Source organism: Enoplosus armatus, chromosome 19, assembly GCF_043641665.1.
Source record: "Enoplosus armatus isolate fEnoArm2 chromosome 19, fEnoArm2.hap1, whole genome shotgun sequence".
Taxonomy (NCBI): Eukaryota; Metazoa; Chordata; class Actinopteri; order Centrarchiformes; family Enoplosidae; genus Enoplosus; species Enoplosus armatus.
Genome location: NC_092198.1, coordinates 2,261,815 through 2,285,582, shown reverse-complemented (window position 1 = coordinate 2,285,582; position 23,768 = coordinate 2,261,815). Strand labels below are relative to the sequence as shown.

Sequence of the window (23,768 nt, the reverse complement as noted above, 5' to 3'; positions counted from 1 at the left end):
TAAGGGATAATAGGAGTGTGTGAGGAGTGTGTGACAGATCAGCACGGCTGCTGCTGCTATGAAGGCGTTTCCATGGCGACTGCAAGACATGAAAGCTGTGTGAGCTGGTAGCTAACAGTAGCTAAGCTAGCTAGCTAGTGCTTTGTTTCTTCTCCCAACGGAGCTGTGCTACATAACACACCCTGCAGCTACGTCTGAGCAAGTGTGTGTGTGTGTGTGTGTGTGTGTGTGTGTGTGTGTGTGTGTGTGCGCTTCTCTGTCTGCCAGCGCACGTGTGCTGCTGTCTGTGAGCTAATTTGTAAGTGTCTTACTGTGAGTGTGTGTGTGTGTGTGTGTTCCAGTAAGACTGTGTGTGCATCTGTGATCTGAGGCTCTACGTATGTGTGAGAAAATGAGTGTGAATCCTAATCACATTACATAAGTCAAAAATATGCATGTGTGTGTGTGTGTGTGTGCATTTGCTGCCTGCATGCTCTGCTCTGCCTGTTAAACAGCCGAATTGCCGATGTGACGCGGACACACCTTCAGCTCAAACATGGAAAAATTTAGATTTAAGCCCCTTTCCCACATGCATCTGAACCTGGGAATGTTCCGGCATACTTGCAGATGGAAAGTAGAAAGAGAGATCATTTTCCACAAAAGAAAATGTGGCAATTTTTCATATCAGAGTGGAGCTAAACCTCTGTAAATCTTTGGCCAACAGCTCAAAAACTGCAACATTAGAGGGCAAAAAACACAAAAACAAACAAAGTTCTCAGATATGAGGGTTGTACGTTAAACGAGCAATCACAATAGACTTCCTGTGAGCAGTTTCATTTTAAAACTGGAAGAACAAGGCCACTACTCACAAATGTCAACTTTTATTATCCATTGAAATCAACAGAGACGTGACTTACATGAGACTTGACATCTTAAGATTTGACTTAAGACAATGCTCATGTTCTGATCAAATATTGGTCTCAATTACGTACAAAAAAAACAACCCAAAAACACTATTAACAGCTTTAAAAATGTCCAAATGCTGTGTGCATGTAATGGTCAGCATTCAGCGCCTGAAAGACTTGCAACTGACCTGCAAATATCATACTAAGACTTGTGACTTGACTTGGACTTGAGACTTGCTGATGAATCCAGTTGCTGAATTATGTTTCATTCTCAATATGCAGGGCCTAAAGTTAGGGAATTCTTAGATGTGATGAACTTGACTCTACTAATTGCAAATTTGGGGAAGCAAATGTGGCTGCCACTCAGAAAAGGCAGCACTGAAACGCTAAATGTCAGTAATGAGTTTGATCTTAAACTTCTAACAACAAACAAACTTACAGTATTTGTACTGTAAATCTGCCACATTCACATGACGGCGGTGTTAATCAGCGGCCCGTCTGAAGGACGCTCACTCACCTGCGATGCGAGTTCCTGTTGCTATTGACATGACCCCGTCCAGAGCAGCCAGGAGTGGGGCACTTTAAAACATTTTCATACATGGCAAGGACTTTGACAGACAGGAAAAGGTGAGAAAGACAGCGAGGGTTAGGAGCAGACAGGAGAGTTACCAAGCGTTCGGCTACGGCGGTTAGGCATGCAAAGATTACATCTGCACGACTGACGAGGCGACGGGCCACAAAGAAAACTGATAATATAACACTGCAGCAGAGATTCAGTGTCATGACAAACTCCAGTGTGAAAGGATTATGTGCCAATAGCAGGAGGTTTGGTCCCGTAAAACAAGCGAAAACTGCAGCTCCATTTTCATTTTAACCACCTCAACAGTTTGAAGTTCCCTTCAAGTTTTGCTTCAACATAAACAAAGAAAACGTCTCCCAGTAGAAAAGTTTGTTGCAAAAAAAAATCATTTATCATTTAAAGTTCAAGGTAAATGTGTTGCCATCACACACTACTCTGTGTTTCCAGTCATGTCTGCTCCATGTAATCCTTTCCTCCTGGGGAGACACAAGTCTCATTTGCATTTGTGATTGCTGCATTCATTCCATGAAATTTCATGAGACGAAAAAATACTGGAAGCAAAAGTTTGTCATGCACAGTTAAAATCCACTGATGAGTCTGCAGATGGTAACACCGTGTGGGGTAATACATGTACGGTGGTTCAGAAGGACTAAATATTGTGTTACAACAACACTGTATATCTAAATCAGCGCTGTTTGTATGTTATGTATCCATCTCCAGTGTAATGTGCATATTTATTACACCAAGATAAATCCTTTATACTGTGTATTACAGGTATGTTTTTATTTTACATATTCTTTCTGGTGTTGCATACTGCATAACATTGCGTATTGTAGTTTAATATGTTTTCATGTCACATATGCACTTAGAACATGAAAATACAAGATATCTTTCATCCATATAATGTATTTAAAATCACTGCTTTTTTAATGAAAACACTGGAAAAGTTAGGACGAGATGTGTCTTCGTCATAATCACAATCGGAAAACGTGTGCTTTATTACTATAAACTTGATTATGGTAATAATACTAAGTTTCTAAGTTATCTAAGTTATCATTATTTGGCTTACAAATAGAAGTTATGAGAGTCACTTGAAATAAAGTAGACTAATATTGAGTCTTGCAGAGTGGCAGCAGTGAGACCGAAAAGAAAACATAACTGGAACAACTTAAAACATATTTTCAGTTCTATATATCGACACAACTGCTATTTGTAGTGTTCTTCATTTGTATTCAGTTCTGTTCTTCTGTGTATTGTTACATCTTGCAGGTGCGACACCCACATTGCCCCACAATGGAAACTTAAGTCTAATCTAATGTACCATATTACTATGCACCACATTATGTGTGAGTTTAGTGTGCGTGATTAAAGCAGGTTCGGATGTTGGGAGTTTTCGCAGCCAGCAGGTGGATCAAACTGATTGTTCATGCTGTTCACGTTACATCAGCAACACAGATACCAAAACCAGACATCAGGCAGGTGTGATGAGGAGGAAGAAAAGAAAGTAAAGGAGGACACACAAAAAAAAAAACCCAATCTATTGTGCCTCGGCACACATAAGACGACCAACTCTTAAGAGTGTTTTTGTACAATGAAGACGGTGCAGAAACAACTAAATGTTCACTCCAACACTTGTTCACTCTTGTTTTCAATGTTCAAGAGTCTTTGAAACTCGAAACCTTGACAGTGTTTAGCAGCGATCAGGTTTTACCTTGAATTTTACTCCTCTAATGATCAAAAAGATGTAAAACCACCAGTATTCTGAATATGTTTTGGCGCAATCTTAAATTCAGATTTTAAATATTGCAAGTTATTTATTTATAAATGAGCAAATAAATCCTGAGCTCCACCTGCAGCTGCAGCAGTCAAACTCATATCCATAAAACACAACAAAACACAAATGTAGAGTCATGCAGGACGGATGCATGATGGTGGACAGCTAACATGCCCGACACTGTCCAACTTTCACTGTTACACAATACATCTAACAAGTCATTCGAAGTCAGTATTCATTCTTTAAATCTTAATCTTTTTAAATCAAATACAAAAATATCTGCATGTTGAGTCCAATGGAACATTTAGAGTTTTCTGAAAGCAGGTGACATTATCCTCGTCTGACCAGCAAATACACTGAAGTAAGTAAGTTAAGTTTTGGATCATGAAGTGGGTGATGTGTCTTACAAACTAAAATGTTGACTTACAGACATTAAATGTATAGATGATAATGACTTGAGGGCATTTTTTTAAGGCAAAATAGAAGAAGATTATGGTTTCATATCTTCAAACATTTCTCAGAGGCAAAACTAATCTTGTGAATCGGGTTCAATTAAATCTCAGGAGCTGCAGCTAAAGAACCACAATTTCCCTGGACGAGTAACATCACTTACAATGTATTCAGGCACAGTGGGAACAACGGAGACCTCTTCAGTTTTTCTATCTTGGGAGCATTATTCCAATATATAGTAGTAACCCCCTTTGCTAGCCTTGTAGTCACACCAGATAAATAGCTTAGATTAGCAGCCTTTAATGTGCCATTTATTTGTTAACAACTGAAACCAGAAACAAACAACGTTTATCTCAAACTTGGAATTATAACTCGGAAAAGGTAAAAGGTTTTTCCCCATTAAGCCAAAACCTGACAACTTAAAGAGATTATCATACAGAAAAGGCTAATTAAAAGTCAGCTAATTAGCTTAGCTAAACCCTGAAGTTCAGTCTAGTAGTTTGAGCCTAAAGCTTGTTATTAATGTTAGCTAGCCTGCTGAACTTCATACATGATTATACATTGCAAATTGTATTTATTACAACAGTAATAGAGTAGTAAAAAGTTCCTTCTTTGCCATTTAATTGAAGTATTTAGAAAACTTTGCCAGTTAGCTTGCAGCTCCACCTCTGAGAAACGATTGCACAATTCAAACCACAACCTACAGCATCCGACTGCAGTGCAGTGCACGCTGAAATGACTTGTCAGACTATATTATTAAGCTGGGTGTGTTTTCAGTGCAGCATGACATCCAGGCAGTGGGACCTACTCTCAGGCGGGACTCGGTCTTTGTGAGGACACCCGGACAGGCTGCGGTGGTGCGGGTACAGACCAGTCACATGACCAGTCCCGTCACAGCCCGGCGTCGGACACTTACTCTCCTTCTTATCCCCCCTGGAAGAGTCTGGAAAGGACAGAGAGACGAGACAATGAGACGGAGGTGGTGCTGAGTCCCCAGGTAACCAGGTAACCAGCGGCCGAGTGACGGGCAGGTTGTTGGAGAAACAATTGACCAATCAGAGCTTAATCAGGATTAACAATGGGTACGTCATCTTCTTACATACCTAGCGAGCTAGCTAGCTACATCCATGAAAATTGTTGTTTATTGGATCATTATGAAAAACTGCTCCTAGCAGCCACTACAGGGATACATCACTCACTACTGATTGGTTCAGGGAAAACAAAACAAAAGAACATACCAACATGAACACAATGTCAGGCTGAATTAATGGAGTGAAACAATATGGCAGGAGGTGCATATTTGGGTCTGATGGGCTGAGAATCAGCTCCATTTAGCAGCACTCAGGTCAGCGTGGGGCCAAACACGTGACACCTGGAAGTGTCCAGAGTTTCCTGTCAGATTCTTGACCGTAATGAAAGCTTTCCTGTGGACAAATAAAACGTTCCTGTGGGCTAACAAAGGCGTCCACCATGCTAATGAAGCAGTCTGAAGCCCATCTGAGTCCGCTGTGTGGCTGACGGCTCCACAGCTCCGACTCCCTCCCAGCGGCGTTGGGGTTGTATTTGAGTGGATTTAGAGAAATAGGCCGCAGATAGCGTCCCACAGATGGATTTGCTCTCCTAACGGGCCGTGCAGATTGCCATTACTCATGCCTGACAAGCCGGCCGTCTGATGTTCCCACACCGGCCTATTTTAACAACATAAGCTGCTGTCAGAGGAAAACCATGCATTTGCAAAAAAAAAAAAAACTGTGTTGGTCCTGAATGCAGAAAATGAGTGCCCATTATCTCATCGGCGGCCATGTACAGCATCTCTGAAATAACACAATGGGATTTTAACAGGTTTTAAGAGCCCAGGGGTCCGACGGCACATTCAACCCAGCAGTGTGCACAGAAACGTTTGAGTCAGAGAGGAAGAAGGCAGACATTAAAGTTACAGTTTTAGCCTCCGATGGCCTCCGACTGATGCAGTGTTGAGGGTTATAATAAGTCAGGCAGACAAGATAAACTTCCTCCCTGCTGATCTGAGGTCAGAGCAAAAGCGTGCGATGCAAAGAGGTGATAAGAAATTGTCAGAATTTGGAGAGGGACATGATCAGATGACGACTTTGGGAACACAGGTTGTTGTTGAAACTGTATTTATTGTTTTTATCATCTTTCAGTGTGAAGATTCTGTTCAGTTTCATAGCTCGTTTATTACTGTGTACATTTTACTGCTGTTTCTTATAAAGCTGTTATAAAATAGTTTTGTTCAGGTGCTGTGAACACTGATGTAGTTTGATGGTGTCGAGCTACAATGCTGACTGACTGACTGACTGACTGACTGACTGACTGACTGAACTAGCCAGCCATCGTGTTAAAAATTGTCCTGGCATGAAAAAACCTCCCAGACAACAATTCCTCTTTCCCAGATGTAAAATATCTGAGTGTAGGACCACATGGACGAAGAACTAATGTGGACAGAACTCCCCATGAACACAAAGCATCGTTTAAGATTAAATATATTTCATATCGTTTACGCTATAGGTGAGAGTTCAAAACAGATATGAGATGTGACTTTAAGTTGGTGCTACGCTGCTCAGGAGACTTTTTGATTGAGTTTCCAGCAGTGTCCATACTGAACAAACATATATATGCATATGTAGTCTCACAACTTTGCTGAACACAGATCAATATTGACACAGTGAGTGGGCTTTTGCTGCCTACCTTTAGGGTAGTACGCCCTCTTCAACCCGTCGTGGTGCATCCTGGACTTGCGCTCCTCGCCGGCGCCGCTCAGCCTCGGGCTATGCTCGCCGTGGCCGCGATGGTGATGGTGATCCCGACGGGGAAACGTGTGCTCTAAGGCCATCCGGTCCCTCATGACCTTCGCCCTCTCTGATTCCAGGGCGATGGCCTTCTCCAGCAGCGACAGGTTTCCCTTGGCCATGTCGAAGGTCTCGTCCGAGCGGTCGGAGGCCACCGATGTGGTGTCTTCGTCGCCCTCCTGGCTGCAGCTGGTCGGATAACCTCTGGACGCTGGGCTCAGCTGCTCCTCCAGTTTCATCAGGTTCACCATGTCGGAGTAGCTGCGCTCCAGAGCCCTGTGTTCCTCCTGTGCACTCTGGTGGCAGCTGTCGTACCTGAGCGGTAAGCAGGACAAGGAATGACCACCAGTGAAAACTGGAAAACTCTGGTTAGTTGAGGTTGTCTAGCAGTTTGAAAAGGTCCAGATCTGTTCTCAGGGCCAAGAGAAATGACAGCGTGTCCAGGAAACCAGACAAAACTATCTGAGCTGAAAAAGCTGAACTTTCACTTTCATGATTTACATCAAACCTTTTACATGATTTCACAAATCTGCTGTGGATAGCAGAGATACGAGGCTCATGTACATCCCAAATATGACCATGTAATACGTGACATGTCCACGCTTTTTGAACAGCACGTACTTCTGACGTGAAGTCTAATGAACTCACCTGAAGAATAACATTTTTAAATATTACAATCTAAAAAACTCAAACTCAAAGCGCCTCGCAAACACTAACAGAAGGCGTTCTAACAGAAGTGGCATGTTGATGACATTTCTTCCAAAACAACTGTACTGTCCTCAACCATCAATGAGGCAGGCTCCTGTCTATGAGTGTGGATGACCTGTCAGCTACATCTCTGGTCTCGTAGTGCAACACAAGCTGCTGTCATTTTGTTAGCTCTCTCTTACTGAAGGGGAAAATCAACCTCAAAACAAACGCTTTTATAAATAAATGATATATATAATTTATAAATGAATGTATATATTAATCAAATTAAAGATACAGGCGTTTCCACAGCCCCTCAAATTTTCTTTCTACTCTGGATCAGGGGTTTTCAAAGTCTGGAGGCCCCCGAGGCAACTGTGTCCCCCCCAATTGTGCTGTTATCTTTTGAACTACAGTACCCATATTTTGGGAGATGTAAACAGGAAGTGTAAAGTTGCCATGGAGTCAGCGAGTCAGCTGTGGGTTAAAGTATGCTGAACTAGTTGCTGTTTGCAGTTCTGGAGTTATAGGAAGCATGTTTTTTCTATGATTTCTAAGCCTTCACGGATGTTTATTCGCGACTCTGTTCATTTGAGTACGATATTTGATGCAAATTGCAGCAATCAAAAAGAGTTTTAAAGTTCTTTCATTGCCTCCGTGAGCTGTGTGTCACAGCTGTTGACCATGTTGATAAGGGGGCCAAATCAGTGGGCCAAACTTCAATAACTAACAACCTGCTCAATAATCTGCAGAACCTTTAATATGAATATGAATATGTGGAATAAACAAAAACATGATTACGTGCCTGTTCAGGTGATGCATCGCCTGCTGGTCTGTCGGGATTTGGAGTTGGTGGTGGAGGACGTGGAGGGCGGGGCGATCAGACGTCTGCGTCTCGCTCAGTTTCCGAGCCAGATCGAAGCACTGGTTCCTCAGACACTCCAGACTGCTGAGACACACCTCTTCCTCGCTCTCGTCCGCCTGAACCCTGACCCCGATGCCGGGCCGCCCGTTGGCATGGCCGCCGTCATCCACCATGGCTCCTTCTGGGTAGCCGTCCTCTGGCAGCATGGCGCCGTGGCCCTGCGCCAGCAGCTTCAGGGAATCTACCGTCTCCCTGACTACATCGCTGTCCAGGTCCACGCTCAGTTCGCCCTTCCGGTCGCCCTGATCGCTGCGGTCATCCTCCTCATCGTCGTCGTCTTCCCCGGCGCTGTTGGAAGAGTTGCTGTTCATCTCAGACTCGGTCATGGCCTGGTAGGCAGCGTCTTCTGCGATCTTGCCCAGGTTGAGCAGCGACTTAGCGACCAGCTCGTCGTAGTTCTCGTACTCCTCTCCGGTGCCGTTGGTGCAGCTGTTGTTGTTGTTGTTGTCGTCCTTCTGAATTGGAAAGAGCTTTGATTGTCCACCGGGTTTGTAGTGGTTCTCTACTGTCAGGAAAGAAAAAAAACCAAACCTCTCAGGCTTTACAGTGTTTGGGCATCTAAACCTAAAACCCATCTCACATCACAGACAGTTTTTACCAATCAGCCTAGTTTGGCTCAGTATTTTGCACTATAAACAACATAAACAGTAGGCAATTGGTCAAAAATAAAAGAGGAAATTGGTTCATTTTGTAGATAATATAACTATCTGCTCATTTATAGAATGAAAATCCTGCAGATGAAAAGGAAATGAAGCTCTTACAGCCTCTAATAAACTCAGCAATGCTGATGAACCCAGTTTCTTCTCATGTATTCCTGAATACATTAGCTGCCTCCCTCCCAATTATGATCCACTGTTTACTCACAGAAAACATACAACCCAGAGCTGTGCAGAGCAGAGCTGCTCTCCCCGCTAAGCCTCGCTGTTGATTTTGGGGACAGAGACTGCGAATGAGAGCAGAGAAATTGAAAAGGGAGGCGTGTGAGGTGCTCCGATTCGGGAGCCATAAATATTCTCAGGAGGAGAAGCCGAGGCAGAGCGCATGTGACACGTCCGCCGAGACGGGGAGGCGAAAAGGGAGGGGAGGGGAGGGTGGGAGTTAATAACTCAGCAGAGCTCCTCTCCCGATTATTCGTGAAGCGCTGTCAGAAGCGATTGAGGACACGGGGGGTGTTGGGGGGGGGGGGGGGGGGGGATCGAGGGAAACGTGGCGGGCGGGAGAGCGCAGAGCATCTGGTCTACCAGAGACTCTGCTCAGCAGCTCTCCCACTGCAGACCCGAAACGCAGTGCAAACCAAGACTGGACACCAGTTTGACCCAGAACAGGATCTGAATATGAGCCTCTGGGTTCATCTGTCTGTCAGAGTAAAAGCTTTTTGGCTTTCATTCACACGTCCATGTTCCAAGTTCCATGTTGACTCTGTTCAAACACGATGGGACAAAACATCATCAGCAGGCGTTTGCTCAAAATCTTGACCTATGACCTTTGTTAAGGTTGGCTAACACTCACTTTCAGCCCTTTTCAATGTAAATCCCCTAAATGATCAATAATTTTGACCCTCTCATTGTTCCAGTTCTTTCCTTTATGGTGACGTGGCATGGAGCTGATTTGGAAAAAGCCTGATTATTCATCGTGTGTTAACTAAATGTATACTGACCCTGGATCTGTCATAAATTATGCAATTACTTCCATGTTAATCTACAGTCACGCTTCACCACATCAACACACAAGGCAACATTTACAGTAACTACATCGCTTTGAGTGTAATCCAGCATTTAACCGGTGAAGCATGGGGTGGCTTTTATTGTATATTGTATATTGTATAGCGGTCACTTGTGCACATGAAGGGATACCATGAATAAAATGTCTCCATGGTTTGAGAGACTTCGGGGGGCCGCTGGTCTAAATGTAACCGAGCCTTCATCGTGAGGTGGCAGATCAGAAAACGTTCATATGGATCATTTTGGAAGCCTCTCCACAAACATGGAAAACACAAAGCAGCCAAATAGAGAATCAGCCAACTCACCCTGCTGACGATTCTGCTCCTCCTCTTCGTCCTCCTCCTCTTGCTCGTCTTCCTCTCCCTCATCCTCCTGCTCCTCTTCATCATCACCGTCCTCCACTTCTTCTTCGTCCTCGTACATCCCCTCCTCCTCCTCCTCCGCCCGCTCCCCTCCCATTGTCATATCAGCTCTCTCCACCTCTACCTCCTCCTCCTCCTCTTCCTCTTCCTCCTCCTCCTCCTCTCCCTGCTCCTCGTTGTCCTCCGAGAACTCGTCCTCCACATCGCCGTCTTCATCTTCTTCTCTCTCCCCCTCCTCTTCCTCCTCATCCTCCTCCACTACCTCCCCCTGCTCCTTCCCCTCCTCCCCCACACCAATGGCTTCATTCTCGTAGCTGGTGTAGGCTCTGGCGTCCTCCACCTCCTCCCCCGGGCAGGAGGTGAGGAAGGGCCTCCTCTTGGCAGCCGGCTCCAGTGGCTGTTTTTCCAGAGCCTTCCTCTTCTTGGCCAGCGGGCACCCGTAGACGCTGAGGCGAGACAGAGGGCACACACATGATCAGTAGACATCTTTGTTCTCTTATTTGCTATTTGATCTTTCGAGCAATTTTATCTTCAACCTCGCTGGCTCGAAGCTTCCCCTTCTGCCGCTACCTGGAGCTGATTCTCAGGTCAAACGAGTCAGAAAACCGAGCCAAATCTGGCAAACACACACGGGCCAGAGGCGGCTCACATTTGATCCTACAGAGCCAGAACACAGCCGAGTTAGCCGACACTCAGCCGTGAACAACCCAGCTCGGTTGACTAGCTTGGTCATATATTATTATTTGCCCTTCGGAACTTTTAAGTAGTTAAGAGACAATAACGATAAACAAAAGATCACAGCTGAGCTCTAAATCTGCTTGATGGAAGAAGGTCAGAACACGTCTTCTTATGATCATTATAACCTGCACATACACTATGTGCTTCACTAATTTTGCTAACGCTGTCATAAAACTTTGGAACAATACTGTCAATGCCTCGTTTGAAAACTTCTCAAAAAGCTCCCAAAATATGAGTCCCGATAGGAATATTACAGGAGCCTCTTACTCAGTTGCAGCTATAGAAGGCAACTTATTACTAAATGTTTTCTGCAACGTTCGCCAACATTATTTCTGAAGTCTAAAGGTCCTTTTACCTTGAGCGCGTCACGAGTTAAAGGCTCAAATGAGGAGAAATTGCTGACAGAATTCAATTAAAAGTATTTACATCTTTTGCTCCATGAAGGGATCAATACCACCAGCAGAGATCCATTGTCCAAAGGTCATTTAGAATCATCAGCTTTTCAACCTTTTTAATCATGCTGTAATCATCACTTGTCGTGATTGGCTGAAACGGTTCTCCGGCTTTCACCTGGGACTCACCTGGAATTTGTTGTGATTTCAACATTTTAAAAAATATTTTGTGAACTCAAAATATTTATTTCATTACGACATAAAGCTTGTTCTGTGGAGATCACACCATAATTCAAATGTCAAACTATAACATGAGCATAAAAAACATAAAAATAAGTACGCACGGATTTCTGTTAGCCTAGTATCAGCATGGACTCACATGGAGGCCTCAGATATACACAGCACTTGTATATTAACTGCAAAAATAAATACATTTAATGTCATTCTCTAGCGTTGAGAGGCTCAAAGAAAAATGTCTTTCTGCAGAGAAGTGTCAAGAAAAGGCCAGAGTCGGATGTCATGGTACACTGCTCGAAGCAGGAGGGTCATCAGAAAGAATGGCTTTGTATGTAAAGGTCAAAGGTGAAAGTGCTGCGACTCCCTCTGCTGTGGTCCATGTGTTGAGACACTGCAGTGGATTTCCACTCGCCCTCGCCGAGGAGGAGAACCAGCCTCTAAAAAAAACCCCAAAGCTTATTCAACCGGGGCCTCAATTACGCAAATCCCATTATAGTCATTAACTGTTGGGAAAATTCTGCTTTAATTGCTCCAAAACAGCAAGCACAATTATACACGGCTTTAATGTGGATTTTAGGAAATCAATTAGTGCATTTCCATATGAAAGAGCTTATTTTGTGTTTGAAGGGCGAGTTGGAGGAGGTGACGCTGCTTTTCTGACTGAAACCGCTGTGTGTTTGTCTGACAAACCTGTAACAGAGAACCATTTTCACCTTTTAACAATGACTTGATGATAAATTGAGCCTTACTGAATCTTTTTATATTATAGTCAGAATAGAGGGGTAAAGCTTGGGTACAAGCAGACACCACAGAATATATTCAGGCATTGTTTTCCCTTTAATAACATTAATAAACTTTTCAAAAATGAAGTCACAAAGTTCAAGGCAACAGGGAGGAAAACAAAAAGACAAAAGGATATGCAGTGACGGTAACATCAGCATGCTAACCTGCTCACAGTGACCATGCTAACATACTGACGTTTAGCAGGCATAATGTTCACCATCTTACTTTAGCGTGTTAGCATGCTAATATCAAATTGATAAGAGGCAGAGAAGAGAAATTGTGATTCTCCTCAAATGATCCCACCATCTTTTACCTTATAAGCTGTCAGGCTGCCAGCTTGTCTGCATGTGTGTGTGTGTGTGTGTGTGTGTGTGTGTGTGTGTGTGTGTGACCTCAGCCACCTTGCTGTCTCCCGCCAATTAAAATTCCGGTGGTAATTAAAGCAGATCAGAAACGAGGGAATGCTGCAGACAAGGGCGAGAGACTACGCATGGTAATTATGTGGAGGGGGGGTGTGGGGGGGTTCACACATCACATTTTTCTCCTCTTGCTAAACTGATCTGCTGCAGTCTGATATGATGCACTGTGATTGATTACATACGGTGTGTTGGATCGATCGATAACTTATTGGTTGTCGACATGAAGACCTTGACCTCAACTGACTAATGAGGATCAGATTTCAGACTAATTATCAGTGTTGCCAGGCTGGCGTGTTGCCTCTTTGCTGCCACAGAGGATATAAATTCCTGAGTGAAAACAAGTTCATGGTGTCTCCCGATGTCTTTACTGCAGAAACAGACCGGGGACCGAATCATCTGTCAGACTGCCAAGAATTACAGCCGTCACTACGTGTCATGATGAGGAGCAAAAAAAAATGCTTACAGCCAAAAGAAATCTTAAGCTTAAGTCCACTATTGTCACGTTGAGGACACCTGAGTGCAGTGTTGTCTGTGTGAAGACACCTGGGGTCCATTATTGTCCCTACATGGGCACCTGGACGCCACTATTGTCTCTACATGGACAACTGGAGTACATTTTATGCCTCTATGTGGACAAAGGGAGCCCACTATTGTCTCTAAAAGGACACTGGAGGTCCATTTTTGTCTCTACTTGGACACCTGGAGTCTGCTATTGTCTCTAAAAGGACGCCTGGGAGTCCATTATTGTCTCCTATACCACGGCAACCTCCCAAAGCAACAAAGAGAAGCTGTGTTTAAATCCACCTTCATGTTTTAAAGTGTGTTTGTAGTCAGTTTAACCCGTGGTCGGGTCACTTTCACCACTCACTTAACTGCAATCAGAGCCTGAAGCATCAGTGCTGTTGCTACGGTTACCTGCAGTTCAATATACCTTGGGCACATATTTAGACTCAGAGGCCACCACCTGTCAGCCAACCAGAAACAGGGATTTTCTGCGACTGGTTTAATTGTAAGACGTAAATTTAGATTTTGTTTACCTATCTCTAATAAACGGTCCACTTCTTCATTAATGAGTATAGGCTGAGTCACTGCTGGGTTTGATTTGTTAATCAGTTATCATCATCATCATCAGTTATATATTTGGATTGTGACTTTAATATTATCACGTTTTTAAAAAGCGTCGGTACTTGGTGTCAATGAAGAGAGAGCGATACAGGCGACAGAAATATCAACTGCAGTGTGATAATTACATCTAGGTATGTGTGGTTAGGTGGGATCATTGCCACCGGCAACGCCACATGCCAACACTCATCGCCGTGGCAACGCTTTGGCACCAACAGAGGAGGGGGGGGGGTTGGAGGGGATATATAAGAGATTGGGTGGTGGCAGTGAGAGAAAGGGGGGGGGGTGGGCGACACGATGTTCACATCCTATACTAGTGGTTGCCATGGGAGACAGGCTGCATCCCTCCTGGTCCTCATACTGCAGCATCTGCACAGTGCTGTCGCCATGGTGACATCCTCCAGAGAGAGAGATAGAGAGAGAGAGAGGTAAAGTGAGAGAGAGAGAGAGACAAAGAAAGGTAGGGGGGGAAGCGAGAAACAGAGAGGGAAGAGAGGGAGAGACAGGGACTTTGAACCTAACTAACCCCCCCCCGCCCTCCCGCCCCCCACTAACTGTGTCTCTGCTTCAAGAAGTTATAGATCCCAGCAGGGCGATGTGGAGAAATGTTGGCTCTCAAAACAGCAGGTTGAGGATCAGGAACAAGATGAGGTTAAAGGAGAATCAGAGATGACGGTGATATTCTGTCATAAATCCCACGAAAAGGAGTCCAAACCAAACAGACTACACACGTTTAAATATGCACTAATCAATATTTTTACATGAACAGTGAGTCAAATGACGGAGCATGTAACTATGGAGCCTTTTATCATCTTTTAGATTGTTTTGCTCTTACGGCTTTTAGTCTCACCTGCCCAGCACCAAACTGCAGAGAGACAAACCTAGAGACTAGCTGGTGAAGAAAGTGGAGCATTTAGCAGCTAAAGAGCCAGATATTTTTCTCAGGGGTTGGTGGAGACCAGACCAGAGCTAACAGGCTAATGGGCAGGTAGCCAGACACACGACTCCAGATGAAAGCTAATATTATCCTGTTTATTAGCTTGTTGTGATGCCCCATAATGGCCAGAAAATGTCATGCACTTCAGTCCATTTGCCTTGACACACTTTTATTGTAATATATCTTCAAACCTGAGCTAGGCTAGCAGTTCCCCACTTCTCTCAGTCTTCGTGCCAAGCTAGACGAAACACATCCTGGCCCTGTTCCTGTACTGTACACACTGAGATGAAACTGATATCCATCTTCTCATCTGACTCTGGGGAAGACGCTTATGTCAAATAAAGCAAGTCAGATATGGTTGATCAATGTTTGAGCAGAGTCGGAGGAAACTTCCCAACCTGTATAGAAGGTATAAAAAGAAAACAGAGCTGAAAACAAGGGATGATTTTGCAGACGCTGTATTCTCCCTCTCTGTCGTGTCTTTGTGAAATCAGACGTTTGTGTACGGTACAGTCCTGTGATCAGCTGATGATTAACTGATTAAGTGATTCAGCCGTCGTTTCCCCAGAGAGGGAACCATCAGACGACCTACTTCTCTCTCTCTCTCTTTCTTTTTTCTCTCAGTTTCTGTCTGGCTCGACGTCTCTCTACCTCTGTCTTTCCTTCTCTGTCACTTTTCTCACTTCATTAATTTGTCGGCGCGACTATTTATCAGAGATGATGAGAGGAGATTGTTATGTTGTTTCCAATGTCAAGAAAGAACTTTGAGCCTCAGCTTTTTAACCCAGACTAGTTGAGAAGTCCTTAAAGTGCTCAGAAAACAACTCTTCTACAATTCTGTGACAACTGGACAACCTGCTCATGAAGACCACGCCACGTGATGGAGAGTGACTCTGTAAAGCTTCATAATCACCACTTACTGTACATTTGTTTTTGTTGTTTGCTGGTTTTTAGGATTGTGAAAATGATCCATAACCATGAATAAGAAGCCATAAGGATAAGACTTTTGGGGTTTTGTGATTTTAGATTTTGGATTTGTGCACTTTCGGTTTTGGTTGTCGGTTTTCAAGTTTGAAAATTTGGATTTCTTGGTTTTGTGATGTTGTGTTTCAAGCTAGTAGGTTTTATGTTTTGCATGTTTTTTTGGCTTTCCAGATCTTAGCTTTTGGGTTTTGGTTCCACCGAGCACACACACACAGTCTGCCACAAGACGTTAAAGACGCGGCCGACATAGAGACCACTTGCAGGGCTAGCTGGTGAACTACTGTAGTGAGCTAACTGCTAACACACGAGCAAGCAGGAAACATGCTAGTGTTGGTCAGTCACGGTAGCTTCTTTCTATTTTCTTTACACTGTGCTGTTTACTCCACCTGCCGCTTTCTTTCTCAGGATTGTTCAGTAAAGAGTTAAAGTTGTTGCTTGATTACTTATGAGACAATAAGTACACATATATAAATATACACAGTATATTCAACAGACTCCTGCCTCCTGACTGGCTGTAAACAATAACTCTGTTGTGGACAGATGAGATGAAATAAAACAGGATGCTGACACAAAGCTGATAAACTACGTCAGCTTCTACTATTTTGGAAGACTCCTTTAAAAACTGCCATCGGAGTATTTATAAAAAAGGTAGCATTTCTTGTGAATATTAGTGCTCTAATTTTGGAGTTTGCCTCCCTGCCCTCCTCATGCTGAATTTTCCTGAGCGTCTCTGTGCCCTTCGCAGCACCATCCGTCTGCTCTGCCAGCGATTCGCCATCCTGCCCTTCTCATTATCTCTCCGTTACCTCAGGCGTCAAACCACCGCTGTCCTGAGCCATGCAAACTATATGCCAGCCTCCCACACACACAACAGCCTCTACACTGAAAAACAATGCCATAGAGACACTCCAAAATAACCTCAAAACAACTCAACAAGTGCTTTGATTTCATAATGGATGTTAAATCAGATTCTTTTCACCTAAATATGCCTAACTAAATGAAAATGACTTCCTCCTCCACAGCCTCAAATGGTACTGTCTCTGAGAGAAAAGCTCTGTGGTCCACTTCTACCTCGATGCAGCCACAGTTCACTTGATTTGATCAATATTTCACCTTCATCTTTATAAAATGTATGATGTTTCAACCAGGATTCAAGCAGAGGAACGTTTTTGTAGCTCTACATGGGGAAAAAAATGAATCAACATATTTGCAGTAGAAGAAAATTAAATCATCACATGCTATTGGTTTTTACTCATTGCAAGAAAAATACGATAATCTTAAGACTTTAATACTAGAATTGACTTGTTAAGATGGTTTTTCAGCTTGGGTACAATGAGTTCACTCTGCCTGCAAGTTCACTTCAGAAAAAGTACGATTTCAACACGAGCTGAAATGACTCGTAGAGAGCGTCACTTTTTGCAGCATTTGTTGGTAATTCTCCGTTTCCAAAGGCAACAGAGATCTGAGGTAGAAACCACCCAGCAGTCCAGCTCCTCCAGCTGCAGGACGGACAGCCATCGGTCGGTGTGACCCGAGGACTTCACAGCTCCACACTCCGCCTGATTGGTTTTCTATCTGCGACCCTGTGACAGAGCGCTGGATTTACTGAGCTGGAGGCTGCGACCTGCAAACGCTGCCAATCCAGGAGGTTTCAAACCGTGACGTGAGCTCATTTATTGTTGGTACCATTCGGTTTCTGGGCTGCTGGGTGAGACGTTTGAAGCCTGCAGGCAGGTCCAAGGCACCTCCACCACAAATAATGCTTTTACGATCCACCAAGAAAATAACTCTCTTTTTCAGATTTTAGTTTTCGTTTTGTTCATTTAATTCAGTTTGTTTTAGACAAAGACTTATAAATCCCCATCATTTTAAGTCATTTTTGACAAATAATAATCAAAATAAGACACTCAGAATCAGCCTTTAAATGACTCGTGTAATTTACCGGGCGCTGGCTGCTGGCAGTGGAACATTTCAGTGCTTTTTATCTCTATGAAATCTCACTGGATGAAGCAGAAATATTTAAAATGCCAAACTCCACCGGGAAACTTAACAAGTTGGGGAAATGCAACAAGATGCAACTGGTCATGCAAAATTGAAATTTTGATAATTAATTCAGGTGGGTTTTAATCGTCTTTTAAAATCAAAGTGGTGCAGAAATGGGAAGCTGAAACAGGAAATCTCAAAATCTGATTTGTTCTCGTCCACACCTGAACAGTTTTTGACACTTTCACCCTGTGAATATCTCACAGGGCAAAGTTTAAGACATCACACAAAAAGCAAGAACCAGAAACACAGCACCAGAGCAAATGTCCTTAATATCAGGTGACACAGTTTCAAAGAACTAGAGCTCCTTCAACAACACCACCTAAAAAAAACACTGCCTCCAACTGTCTGACCGAGACACCGGCCATCTTTCATTATCAATGCACAAAGTATATATCGAGCAGCCCGTACCTGCGGTGTCTGGCGTACTTCCCGCTGACGTGACCGCTGCCATCACAGCCTGGGGTGGGACAGCTGAGGAGGAAACACACCCGGTCAGGACACACACACAGCAGCACACACACACACGGTACAGTAGGAGGACTTGTTTCCATCTCAGCCTGAAAGCAGCTTCGTTTCTTGGCAAAGTGACGATTGTTTGGAACATATTGAACATACGGATCAATGATGGAGAAGTGGATTTTACTGCAGGAGTGGGGTGTGAACGTTTTTTTCTCCATTGAGAATCCATTGTAACTGCTTTCGCTGCTGTCCTCCACAAACAAGCAAAGATACAAATTTGCCCGCTAGACTTTCTGTGGACTTTTCCTATACGCTGTGTTCAGACAGACAACGGCACTGAAAGACGTCAGCCCGGAGGGTTTCGGCAAAAACAATTCAGGAAAAAAGTTGAACTTGGCTCAACTTTTTTCACAACGCAATATGACCTCATCCGCCAACGCACAGTGTTGGCCAATCACATACATACATTGCAGCCTTGATAAGGTTCCAGAAGTGTGAAATCAGGTCTCAGAGTCTTGTGACCCGTTATGCAGTGTGCCTTCAAAATGATGGATCTCTGACTCAAACTGGCCTTCCTGGATTACATTTCATCGTCTCATCGGTACCTGAATCAACAACAACACCTGCGCAGTTGCTGTTTTCGGTCTGAACGTCCGGTAATCCCATGCTTACTGTCAGCCTCGGGTTAATAAATATCAATAAGTAATAAACAAGGTTGAACCAGCCGGGTCCTTCTGTAGTCCAGGGTTTAGAGCGAAGTGGAGGAAGTTAACAAACATTTGAAAATGCTAGTGAAGATTAAGGATGAATTTCCATCTGGCCTCAACACATTTCATTCAGCTGGTTTCACCGTCAGCAGCTGGTCGAAGAGTTTCTGTCTGGATGCTTTTGTTTTGTTTTTGTATCGTGGCTGCAGTCGGCAGCAGATTTCTCCGGAGCTCTGAGTCACTCTGCTGCAGCTTTCAGGCAGATCTGCCCTGAAGACACGCAGACCGCCAGCCAACGCACGCCGCTTGGCTTCAGGGACTCCACACCCGCCACCTCTGACCCCGCACTGCAGAGCTCCACCCACCCTCCACCCAACATCACCTGATCTGTACACCCTGTAACTGCAGGCTAAAATGAGAGCTGCACGAAGATAAAGGTGAAGATTTAACATCACGAGTACAGGGAGGCAGAGGAGGAGGAGAAGGAGGAGGAGAATGAAGAAGAGGACACGGAAGGAGATGAAAAAAAGGAGAAAGAGGAAGAAGGCAAGGGGGTAAAAGAGGAAGAGGAAGGGGGTTATAAGAGGAGGATTAGGAAGAGGAAGATGAGGAGGAGATACGTAGGAGGGGGCAAAGAGGAAGAAGAGGAGGAGAAGAATAAATAGAGGCAGGGTGAGAAAATGAGGTGGAAGAGGAAGAAAAGGACCAAAATATAGGGAAGATAAGAGGGGCAAGAACAGGAGGAAGAGGAGAGGGAGAGAAAAACATGAGGACAAGTAGAACGAGTGGAGCAAAAGAGGAGGAAGAGGAGGAAGAGGAGGCGGTTTGTTCAAGGTGAGGCAGCTCATCAATCTGTGTGGGAGCAGAGACTGATAGTGTTGACTTATTGATCCCAGCACAGCTCTGTGTGTGTGTGTGTGTGTGTGTGTGTGTGTGTGTGTGTGTGTGTGTGTGTACAGTCTTCACTTCCCCAATACAATGTCAAACAATCATGATACAATTCCCACAATGCATCAGTGCAACCTTAACCTGAACAAGCTGCTGCGTCTTAAAATCCTCCTTTTTCTTAAGACTACAGAATATTTGTTCCTCTGTGGTGAGAAACTTCCACTTGTTTCCAAAGCAACTGAATATTTCTTTCAGGAAGTTTCTTGACTGCAGTATTATTTTCTTGATCTGAATTACTGATGTTAACACCCTGACTCAACGCAGAGCGCAGACAGTTTCCATCCTGGTTCTCATATTCGCAGAACATTTAAGGAAAGAGGATTTTTCACATTGGTTATGAGGATAACTTGTTTAGGTTAACGCGCTCGCAACGCAAAAGTGAGGAAATGATTGGACAATAAAGACATGGAGGACAGGCCCCAAATACAGTGTCTGTCCAGAATAGTTGGTGCTGGAAGTGACTACTTGTGGGTGAAAAAGGTGTACATACATAATAGCCTCCCCTCACTGATATAAATGGGGTGGACAAAATGATAGAGACACCTGTCAGTTCAACAGCAACTCAAACGTCCATAATGACCCTGACACCCCTTTAAAACTGTTCCAACAATAACTGAACATCATAGCCTTCGTGAAGGTTGCAGGTCTGTTGGATTGGACTGCATCCTGCTTTGGCGCATCTGTATCTTCTCTGCACCACAAGAATACTGTCGATCTCCATCACCCACTCCTGAGACACTGGACCGGACCACTTTGGGAAGGGGCCACTGATGTTATCGGGGGGCTTCAACTCCTTCGACTCAAGCGTGAACGGGCTCACCGCTCAAGTTCACTACAATATATCCACTGAATAAGTGGAATTCTTTCTCCACATGTTGGTGTTAGAGGAAAGGTCAGCGGGTCACCAAAAACACTCGGCCTGTTGTTTGTCTCGTCCTCAGCTAGCAGGACAAAAATCACTTAGAACCAAAGTTAAAGTTAAACTTCAGAGCTGCAGCAGAAATTGCAGCTCAGATTCCCACTGAGCTAACAGATGCGACGAGTTTATTTAGCAATTAACATTAAGTCATGGAAGACTTTTAATATCACGGCCACATGTCTTTTATCCCCTAATCTGCCACACCACAATGACAAATTAATTTGTATATGTTTATCCCGGCAGATTAGTCAGATTAGTCAGTGACTGTGATGGAGAAAATAAAAATTGATGAAAAATATTCAATGACTGCTCATGACATGCTTATGGTATTTCACAGTATTTACTGTATGAGTCATTTCTACCATTACTGCTAACTTCAAAGCTGCTGTGTCCATGTCTGGCCCTGGGTGCACAGCCCTCACCAGCACCCATCACATTTAAATTCTGGGTGAATCACGCTGAGTTTTCTGCTCCTCTGCTCAGGGCTCACACAGCGCAGGCGGGACATGTTGTTTACAGTAAAGCATTGACCTGGATCAAACCGGGTTCAACCATAATCTGCTGCACACACCAATATTTGTCAGTTTTACTAAATGAGATTAAGTGAAGCAGAAACAACTCCCCTACACACACAGGTAGTGATATTCAGCATTTACTGTCAGCCGCTGCTGCTGTGTTTCTCCAGTCATGATGCAAAATGTAATGAATTATTGGTCAAATTGAAATGCAACATACTAACATACTACTGTATTCCATAATATCATGATTTTCTCACAATTACTTCTTCTCACGATCTATTTATTGTAGTTTAATCTGCACTCAGTATTTTTAGGTAGGTATGGGATAACTCCCCATGCCCAGAGGTGGGTACATATACCTCTGTCTCACCAAACTGGACAATCCTCAGCTGTCCTGAGCATAAAAAGTCCCAAAAATAATCTGTGACAAGGCTCAACCTTGGCGAGCTTGACTTAAACTAACTCTCACTGTTTCACTAATTCCTGAGAGATGAGAAGAAGAAGAGATGGTCCACTGTTCCACAACAGGGACAGAATCCTCAAGTGCTTCTTCTGAATCTGAGGTTCAGATCAGGTGGATCTAAGCTCCCAATCACCACCCTGAAGGTTTCTCCATCATTGACCACCTGAGCGACGGAGTCTACCGTCACCTGACACGTGACTGGCAACAACATTGGACCCCTAAAGCCGACCGTGGTGGGCCCACACATCACGAATTACGATTCTTTATGATTCTTTATTATGATCAATATTATTTTCTAATGAATGCATGCTGCCATAATGCAGTGGAGTGTGGCTCAGCAGAGGTTTACCTACCTGAATAGCTCCTGTGTTACTGCCTCCACGGCGGCTTCAGACAGAGACACAAAAGAAATGGATGTTATCACTTCAACAATCTGCAGTCAGCCAACAATGATTAACACATCTACTGTATGTGGACTTCAGATTAAGATTATTAAGATACTTGTATTTAGCATAAGGGTGGGGACAATAGACAAAGGGACAAACAGACTGAATGTCCATTTTATTGTCACAAACTTATTCACTGAAGTATTGCATATTTAAGTTTCCATACCCTGATATATCAATATCATAAATATCCTTATTAATATCCGATGGCAGATCACTAGCATCCGTTTGCTCTGCTGTTGTATTGTCAACACAGAGGCTGCGTTAAGCAGCGTACAGTTAGCACAACTTCAGCAAGTTTACAAAGAACAGGAATAGAATTAAGAATATACAGCATGTTGTTCATCCAAAGACAATTTGCTGGCCAAGAATAAATATATAATATAAATACTAATAACGTTAGATGAGAGTGCATTACTGTTAAAGCATGGCCACTTACCAAATAAACAAAACACAGGATGTTTCTAACACTTTTAGACCCAGCAGGTTAACAGGCTGCATAGGCTAGCTGGCTAATCTTGGAAAGCTAGCGAGCTAACTACATTAGCTCATGTTAACTTCACCTTGAGTCGGCTATTTACTTAGCCTGTTTCTTCTAATGTGCAGTGATTCAGATGTCTTGAACCAGGCTTTGAAAAGACAGACAGAAAGCAGACAGACGGGCTCATACCTCTGACTCCTTTGGATCGCGTGCGATGGCGTTTTTTAACTGCATTCACCTCCATCTGAAGAGGAAACCACATGTCAACACTCTGAAACTGTAATGGCAGGAAGAGAACATGTTGTGGGTTTTGCTCATTACATAATTAAGTGTGTCTCTGGGCACAAAGCAACCACCTACAAAATCCCTTGGAAACGCAACAGCCCAATAACCAGCTAGCAACAACCTAGCAACTAGCTTCCTTGGAAACCATTTTAAACCCTGAATAACACCCTAGCCACTTAGTAACCAACGAATTAGTACTCAGCAACCAACTAACTAGCACTTAGCGACCACTTTGAACAACTTAGCCACCACCTGCTGAAGCTAGGGCAGTAGCAGCCACTAGCAAGCACTGCTAACACCCTAGCAATGATTTAGCTAGAAACTTAACAATTAGCAATGTCTCTACAAGTAGCAAAGTGCACGCCATGAGCTAGCACCAACAACTATGTTAAACAGGAAGCCACTGTAGCATTACAAGCTGCAACATAACTGCCAAACAATATATTATCCTTTACTGACAGTCCTCTGTAAATGTAGGCATTATTTGTTTTATTTGTACATGTATATATTAAGAAATAAGTTTGTTTCAGAGTTTCATGCAGTTTATGGCGAAACATGCTAACCTAGCTGACGTCACTTGAGGTATGTTATGTTACTTTTGTGAAACATGATTTTAAATATTCCCAGTTCCCATTATTCTTAAGCAGCATTTTATCACGTGTCAGGTCAGATGTGTCGACCTTATTCCATATTT

General features: G+C 43.7%; 1 protein-coding gene across 1 annotated transcript in view; it reads right to left on the bottom strand.

Moving 5' to 3' along the window:
* Positions 1 to 23,033, bottom strand: part of myt1la (myelin transcription factor 1-like, a) — a 40,941-nt gene extending 17,908 nt beyond the window's left edge. The window contains exons 1-10 of the mRNA XM_070925351.1: positions 22,979 to 23,033; positions 22,216 to 22,249; positions 18,257 to 18,319; positions 10,522 to 10,636; positions 10,309 to 10,452; positions 10,126 to 10,266; positions 8,008 to 8,577; positions 6,395 to 6,782; positions 4,497 to 4,631; positions 1,402 to 1,492 (exon numbers count right to left, since the gene is read on the bottom strand). Coding sequence (XP_070781452.1) covers positions 1,402 to 1,492; positions 4,497 to 4,631; positions 6,395 to 6,782; positions 8,008 to 8,577; positions 10,126 to 10,266; positions 10,309 to 10,452; positions 10,522 to 10,636; positions 18,257 to 18,319; positions 22,216 to 22,249; positions 22,979 to 23,033 — 1,736 coding nt within the window. The remainder of the gene's footprint in view (positions 1 to 1,401; positions 1,493 to 4,496; positions 4,632 to 6,394; positions 6,783 to 8,007; positions 8,578 to 10,125; positions 10,267 to 10,308; positions 10,453 to 10,521; positions 10,637 to 18,256; positions 18,320 to 22,215; positions 22,250 to 22,978) is intronic.
* Positions 23,034 to 23,768: the final 735 nt, after the last annotated feature.